The sequence below is a fragment of the Hipposideros armiger genome, unplaced genomic scaffold (assembly GCF_001890085.2).
Source record: "Hipposideros armiger isolate ML-2016 unplaced genomic scaffold, ASM189008v1 scaffold_1388, whole genome shotgun sequence".
Lineage (NCBI taxonomy): Eukaryota > Metazoa > Chordata > Mammalia > Chiroptera > Hipposideridae > Hipposideros > Hipposideros armiger.
This window is the reverse complement of record NW_017732738.1, coordinates 50,629-59,146: the sequence shown is the minus strand read 5'-3', so window position 1 is coordinate 59,146 and position 8,518 is coordinate 50,629. Positions and strand designations below refer to the sequence as shown.

Here is an 8,518-nt window from a genome sequence, read left to right as displayed (position 1 = left end):
ACCATTATGTGAATAATATCCTTTAAAAATTTTATAAATGAAACTATGATAGTTTTATTTTCATTTTCAATTTTACTTCAGAGCCTGCAGCTCGCGAGCCGCAGTTTGCTGACCCCTGGCAACTCTTCCATCTCAAAAGTTTGCCGACCTCTGAGCTAGACTTTAGGTGATTCTCAATGATGGTTGTTCTGTAGTTTAGTTGTAATTTTGATGTGATCATGGAAGGAGGCGAGCACAGCATTTTTCTACCCCAAAGGTATCAAAGTTTGAACTTGTTTTTTTTTTTTAAGTGACAAAAGGGACTTTGCAGATATGACTAAGTTAAGGATCTTTGGTTGGGGAGGGTATCCTGGATTGTCCAAGTGAGCACAGTGGGAACACAAGGGTCCTTAAAAGGTGGAAGAGAGAAGCACAAGAGACAGTGTCATAGTGATGTAGCAGTGGAAAATCCCAACAACCATTGCTGGTCTTATGTTGCTGGCATTGACATAGAGTGAGCCATGATCCAAGGAATGAGGCCAACCTCTAGGAGTTGGAAAATACAATGAAACAGAGTCTCTTTTTGTTAATCAAGGAAGGAAAACCCTCATTATCCAAGACCAGAGGGGGCAGCTTAAATGACAAGAGATACTTGTTGGAGGTTGAGATTCAGATATATTATATATATCCCCAAAATGTGATAGTCCAAAACTCTTAGGTTTTTTTTTTTTTTTAATCCTACAGGTAAAGAAGTTTCATCCACTTCTAATCAGGTAATAAAAAAATATTACATTTTCTGATAAATGTTAAAATATAGATGGCTTTATAAACATAGCTATAGGTCTTCTTTTATTTGCGATTTCTGAATGCATTGATCAATGTTTTCAATATTTTGAATCATAATCTTAGTAATTTTAATGCATAAATGGAAAGAAATAAACATTTAAAAATATTTCTTACTTTTTTATTTAGATGATTAGAAAGTTCTTGTTGTCCCAAATCTACTGAAGTCTATTATTTTAATTTTCAAAACTATTATAACAAAAATAAATGAAATCAAATAAATACACACTTATAATCTGACCACCATAAAACATCAATTTTTTCTGGCTTTCCACATTTCTTTCCAATCTTTATGTCCATGAATTAGCATTTATATTTATAAACATGTTGGATATCAACAATCGTATAAAAAATGTTTATTTTAAAAAATATTACATCACAAACATTTTATTGATTTAATTATTATATAGTATTTAAAATTTTTTTCATGATGTATGCAATTGAAAGTTTATTTAATAACCATATATGTGATCCTTTTTACCCTCATCTACCACCCCACCCCCCTTACCCTCTGGTAACCACTAAACTATTGTCTGTGTCTATAAGTTTTTGTTTCTTCATTTGTTTGTCTTGTTCCTTTGTTGTTTTCAGTTTTATATACCACATATCAGTGAAATCATATGGTTCTCTACTTTTTCTGTCTGACTTATTTTGCTTAGCATAATAATCTCAAGATCCATTCATGTTGTCACAATTTAAACTCTAAATTTTATTAATTGTATTTTATCTTACAAATTTATGGTTATGTGACTTGACTAATTACTTATTGAGTTCTAATTGTTGCATATATTCTGTCCCAATATGTGTGACCTAAAGTGTACAACTGCTTTTCTTTAGATATTCAGAGAGATAATACTATCCTTCTTTCCACACCAGGGTTTGAAGAAAGGGCTTTGGGTACCTGTAGTGTAAGATCACCATCACAAAAGAAGGGAGGGGTGCAGCACTGAGTTGAAATTTGATGTATGATTCTGGATTCTTTATTTCTTTCTTCTTTGTGTTTAGCAGGAAAATGAGAATGGCAGTGGCTCTGGAGAGGTGTGCTACACTGTCATCAGTCACAGCTCCTGTCGGAGGCCTTCCTTGAGCTCCAATGAAAATGGTTATGAGAACATCGACTCTTGTGCAAAGAGAGTGAGATCTTTTAAAGAAGGGTCAGAAACAGAATACGCCCTCCTCAAGACTACTTGCATTACTAGGCCTCCTTCCTGCACCCCTGAGCATGATTATGAACTCGTGCTTCCCTACTAGAACCTCATGCCTCATCATCTTTCAGTAACAAAGATGGTACAGAATAGTGACCTCTGGGCAAGTCTCTCTCAGCAGTTCATAAAACATTAATTTCTGGCCAGAGTTTAGAAATGATATCCTTTTACTCTATTGCCTGGGGAAACTCTTAAACATGGCATCTCTGTGGTTTGCATGAAGCCATATAAAATGACATAATGATATAAAGTATTCTACATCTTTTGGTTTGTCAAGTTGGAGGACATTGAGATGGTGGGGGAAACCATATTTGTCAATAAGCATCTACAAATATTTGACCTAAAATATTCAATTCCAACCATGCTGTCCAAATTTCAAATGCCAATATTCTCATTTCTAATTATTTGTTTTAGTTTTAAAATGTAATCCACTCAATGAACTTTTAAAATATAAGACCAGTGGTGAGCCCCATTGCTAGCCTGATATTTAATTCAATTTCACCTTCTATATATTTTTGAAATTTTCCATGTATTTGGGATTTTACTTGCAGTAGCAATTCAAAAATCGATAGTTTTTGAGACGTGCCTGGCACCCCGTCAGCAGTAACCTGATCCCCATGGAAGCTTGGGATGGCCACTGGGATCGCTTGGCCCCCAGAATAGGGCCTGGCAGCAGCAACCCCTCGCGCTCAGCAGGAGGANCAGCTCCAGGTTGAGCTGTTGTTCAGCATCTTAGCTGTGGAGGGCAGTGTCACTGGCCCTCATATGTGGGGTCCGAACCGGGGCCCTCTGGCGTCCCAAGCCAGTTCTTAACCATCGCGCCACTCGGCTGGCCCGGAAATAGTAATATTGTCCAATAATTTACTTTGCTTTTTTTTGTTTCATTTAAATATATATACTTTTTTATTGTTCAATTACAGTTGGCATACAATGTTATATTAGTTTCAGGTGCACAACATAGTGATTAGTCATTTATATAACATATGTGGTGGTCACCCTGATAAATCCAGTACTCATCTGACACTACACATAGTTATTACTATACTACTGACTATATTCCCTATGCTATACTCTTAATCCCCATGACTACTTTATAACTGCCAATTTATACCTCTTAATCTCCTCCCCCCCTTTATAAATCCCTCCAATCCCCTCCCACATCGAAATGCTGTCTGTATCTATGAGCTTGTTTCTGGTTTGATTTTTCACTTATCCTCTTCTCTAGATTCTACATATAAGAGAAATCATATGACATTTGTCTTTCTCTGTCTGACTTACTCCACTCAGCACAATACCCTCTAGGTCCATCCAGGTTGTTGCAGATAGCAAGTTCTCACTCTTTGTATGACTAATATCCTGTTGCATATATGTACTTCATCTTCTTTATCCATTCATCCATTGAGGGACACCCATATTGCCTCCAGATCTTGGCTATTGTAAATAATGCTGCAGTAAACATATGGATGTACATGTGTTTTCAAAGTATTGTTTTGGGTTTTTTCCAATAAATACTCAGAAGTGGGATTACTGGGTCCTTCTTTGTCTCCTGTTATACCCTTTGTTTTAAAGTCTATTTTGTCTGGTATAAATATTGCTACCCCAGCTTTTGTTTGTTTGTCTGTTTCCATTTTCGTGAAATATCTTCTTCCATCCCTTTACTTTCAGTCTTTGTGTGTCTTTAGATCTGAAATGAATCTCTTGTAGGTGGCATATGTAAGGAACTTCTTTTCTAACTCATTGAACAACCCTATGTCTTCTGACTGGAGCATTCAATCCACTTACATTTAAAGTAGTTGTTGATAGATATGTAGTTATTGCCATTTTAGTATTCATATTATTCATATTTTTTAATCTTTCTTCTTCTTCTTCTTCTACTTCTTCCCCTTCTTCTTCTTCTTCTCCTTCTTCTTCTTCTTCTTCTTCTTCTTCTTCTTCTTCTTCTTCTTCAAAAAGTCCCTCTAACATTCCTTGTCATACTGATTTGGTGTCAATGAACTCCTTTAGCTTTTTATTGTCTGAGAAGCTCTTTATCTGTCCTTTGATTCTAAATGATAGGTTTGCTGGGTAGAGTAATCTTGGTTGTAGGTCCTTGCTTTTCACCATTTTGACTATTTTGGGCCAAGCCCTTCTGGCCTGCAAAGTTTCTACGGAGAAATCAGCTGACAGTCTTATGGAAGCTCCCTTGTAGGTAACTAACTGTTTTTCTCTTGCTGTTTTAAGATTCCCTCTTTGTCTTTAACCTTTGGCATTTTAATTTATGATGTGTCTTAGTGTTGGCCTCTTTGGATTCATCTTATTTGCAACTCTGTACTTCCTAGCCTCAAGTGTCTGTTTACTTCATTTGGTTAAGGAAATTTTCAGTCATTATCTCTTCAAATAGGCTTTCAATCTCTTGCCTCCTCTCTTCTCTTTCTGATTTCCCAGTGATGCAAATGTTGTTACATTTGATATTGTCCCAGAGGCCCCTCAAACTATCCTGTTTTTTGTTTTTTGTTTTGCTGTCTGAGTGGGTGTTTTCTGCTACCTTATCTTCCAAATTGCTGATTTGTCCCTCTGCTTCATCTAATCTACTGTCTATATCTTCTAATGTATTCTTCATTTCAGTTATTGTAATCTTCATTTCTAACTGGCTCTTTTTTATGTTTTTTATTTCCATTTTTATGTTTGTTAGCTCTTTGTTGATGTTCTCACTGAGATCATTGTGTTTCCTTATAACCAATGTTTTGAACTTTGCATCTGGTAGATTGCTTTTTTCATTTTGTTTAGCTCTTTTTCTGCAACTTTGTTCTGTTCTTTTATTTGCGACATGTTTCTTTGTGTCCCCATTTTGGTTGCCTCCCTGTGTTTGTTTCTATGTATTAGGTAGAGATGCTATGTCTCCCTGTCTTAGAAGAGTGGCCTTATGTAGTAGGTGTTCTGTGGGACCCAGTAGTGCAGTCTCTTTGGTCACCAGAGGCGGGGTGCTCCAGGTGTGTCCCTTGTGTGGGTTGTGTGTGCCCTCCTGTTGTAGTTGAGCCTTGGTTGCTGTTTGCAGGTCAATGAGGAGGATTGACCCTCAGGCTGATTGGTTGTGAAAACTGGTCATGACTACAATGAAGAAGCTGCTGTGCAGCGGCTGACCCTACAGAGCAGGATTCACTTTAGCAGGGCTTTGGTGCCTGCCCACTCTGCCCTTTGTGTGTGTTGTCTGTGGAGGTGGCCTGGTGGATCTCTGGCACAGTTGGAAGCCAGCCACTGGCAATGTTGGCCTTGGGGCTTCCTGCAAGGGGCCCTGCCACAGGCCAAGTTTAGCCTCCACCTGTGCCCTTCCTGGGGCTACTTGGTTGAGCCACAAAGCAATTCACAGATGTCTTCTACTTGTGCTGGGATTAAAGGTGCCTGGGAGAAGCTAAGCTGGAAACTGAGTTCAGCTGCCACTAGTGCCAGGCTTGGGGCTGCTTAGCAAGAGGTACAGAGCATGCTGAGGTCAGATGCTGCTTATTTGAGGTTTGTGAACATTTGAGACTTTTTAGGAAAGTATGCAGCATGAGCCAAGGTAAGCCATTGTATGGAAAAGTCACTGGAAGCAGCTTGAGGGGACTTGCAAGTTGGGTGTGACAGGGTCTCAGGGAATCACCAGGGTGGGTTGAAATATATTAGCCAGGTTGATGGAGACTCAGATATTGTGCTGCCTGCATGCTTCTGCACACTGGGTTGAGAGAGGACTTAAAAAAAGAACTACAGCTTCTGCCACCACTTTTGTCTGAAAGAAAGCTGCCCCTCTAGCCCTCTCCCTGAAGCCAGACACCTCAGTTCCTCCCCATATGTCCCTGGCACCTTTCAAGCTGTTGCCTCAACATTGGAGCTCAGAGCAAGTAAGTGTGTTATTGAGTAAGTCCGTGCATGGGCCTTTAAAAGAAACACCTGGAGCTCCAGCTGCCCTCCATCTCCCTCAGCTGCAGTGTCTGCTTGGTTTCACAGTCAGAAGTTATAGGTACTTCTCTCTCTGGCACAGGAACCCTGTACCAGGGAGTCTGGTGTGGACTGGGACCCCTCGCTCCTCATGAGGGGGTGTTTGCAGCTGAGATACCCTTCTTAATTTTTAACCGCCACATGCTGGTGTGGGAGCAGCCTGTTCTGTGTCTGCCACTCTTACCACTCTCTACGTGGCTTTTTCTGTATATGCTTAGCTATAGGACTTCTGTTCAGCTAGACCAGGGGTCAGCAAACTGCGGCTCATGAGCCACATGCAGCTCTTTGGGTACATTCCATTTCAAAAGTTTGCTGACCCTTGGAAGAACAAATCCTGTCCCTCACAATAATTTAAAAATTATTTGAGAGCCATATATATATTTTTTACATAATCACCATTATGTGAATAATATCCTTTAAAAATTTTATAAATGAAACTATGATAGTTTTATTTTCATTTTCAATTTTACTTCAGANGACAGCAACTTGTCTGTTCCCCTTCCCCCAATTCCCCAGCGCTGTTCCCATCCCCCAGTTCCCCAATAAAAATCTTTAAAAAAAAAGAAATAAGCCAGGCAGAGAAAGACACATACCATATGGTTTCATTTATATGTGGAATCTAAAAAAAACACAACACAAACAAACAAAATTACTATTCTTATAGGTATTTAACGTCAGCAGGATTTGTAGTGGTGCCTTCTTGCTCATTTCTAACACTATTTCTATGTGTGTGTGTGTGTGTGTGTGTGTGTGAGAGAGAGAGAGAGAGAGAGAGAGAGAGAGAGAGAGAGAGAGAGAGTTCATGTTCTTTCCACCCATTATTTGATTAATCAGTTTTACCAGAATTCATAAATATTTTTATGGAATCAAATTTTATACTTTATTAATCCTCTAGAACATCAGAACATCTCTGTCTCTGAGCTTAACTTCAACTGATATATGGCTTATTTAAATTCTAAGAGGCTCACAAAATATTGTTCTGCTTTTACAGGAAGAGGAGATGGAACTTGATTTGGGTGAGGTTATTCTGAAATAGTTCAGACTACTAACCCCTGAAAAACTTCACTGGGGCACAGGAACCTTCATTTATCCTGGCCAAGCTATGTGTTTAAAGTCACATAGGGTATCCTCTTTTTCCTGTTCACCAGGATCTATCATCCTTGTGTTCTCCATATTGTAGACCATTATTATGTTCTGTGGATGTATGGAATGATTAGTGTTCCTGCAAAGCAGATTTTGACAGAGAGACAGAAATTGATAAAACCATTGTAGCTGTGCTGGATTCTCTCCATGTGAAATCAAATGCATGTTAAATATCTACCATTGTATGAATTTAGTCAAATAAACAGACTTCATGCAACAGTAAATATGACTAAAATTGTCATCTAGTTAAATTTGAAAAATGTCCAAGACCCAGCCATGTTTTGCCCACGTCAAAAAGGGAAATTAAATGGGGAAGTGATTGAAATCACCACTGCGTCTTTTCAATGTTCAAATACATAACTTCCTAATTTCCTTAGGGAGGCTATCTTGCTGTTAGTTTGTTTCTTTGTTTACATCCCATTTGGGCCAAATTACAAGAGCAGGTTAAAAGAATCAACATGATGGAGTCAACCAAGTGGCTCAGTTGATTAAGAGCGCAAGCTCTGAGCAACAGGGTCGCTGGTTTGATTCCCACATGGGCCAGTGAGCTGCGCCCCCTCTGAGCTGCCACTGAGTTGGTGAGAGAGCATGGTCTTAACAGCAAGGTTGCCAGTTCGACTCCCACATGGGATGGTGGGTTGCGCCCCCCTCCCCTGCAACAAGATTAAAAACGGCCGCTGGATTTAGAGCTAAGCTTGCACCCTCCACAACAATTTGACTTGGGGCTGATGGGCCCTGGAAAAACACAATGTTCTTCTCCCCCAATTCCCCAACACTATTTACCTCCCCAATTCCCCAATAAAAATCTTGAAGACAAAAAAAAAAAAAGAATGAACATGATGATGCTCCCAGTTCGTCAACAGAGCTATTTCATATATGTTTTCAAGTTTTGGTGAAATTTGCAGGATGTGTTTATGGGCACTTTCAGCCCATTAAGAAACAGACACAGGAAAAAAACCAAAAAACCTCTACTATGATTAGTGGATTTTTTCAGAGCAATGTCTTTGGTCCTTTGATTTAGATTAAATACATAATTAATCTAGTTTTCCTAATGTATAAATGTCAAAATTAAAATATATAAATGTAAAAATTACATCATAATTTTCAAAACATATGGCGCTTAATAAACATAATGCTAGCTAGCATTTATGGAGTGCTAATTCCAATCAGGCATTGATATAAGAATATACTCTTTCCTCTAAACAATATTTTATCTGTAACTCACAACTGTTAAAGGAAATACTAATTTTTTTTAAAGATTTTTATTGGGGAATTGGGGGGATGGGAATAGTGCTGGGGAATTGGGGGAAGGGGAACAGAGAAATTGCTGTCGTTTTGTTCTTCAATCTAGTTGTGGAGGACGTTGCTTCACTGGCCCAAGTTGGCACCATCATTGC

General features: G+C 38.8%; 1 protein-coding gene across 1 annotated transcript in view; it reads left to right on the top strand.

Moving 5' to 3' along the window:
* Positions 1-2,604, top strand: part of GCSAML (germinal center associated signaling and motility like) — a 43,116-nt gene extending 40,512 nt beyond the window's left edge. Inside the window, exons 4-5 of the mRNA XM_019633724.1 lie at positions 724-752; positions 1,828-2,604. Coding sequence (XP_019489269.1) covers positions 724-752; positions 1,828-2,073 — 275 coding nt within the window. The 3' untranslated portion in view covers positions 2,074-2,604. The remainder of the gene's footprint in view (positions 1-723; positions 753-1,827) is intronic.
* The last annotated feature ends 5,914 nt before the right edge of the window (positions 2,605-8,518 follow it).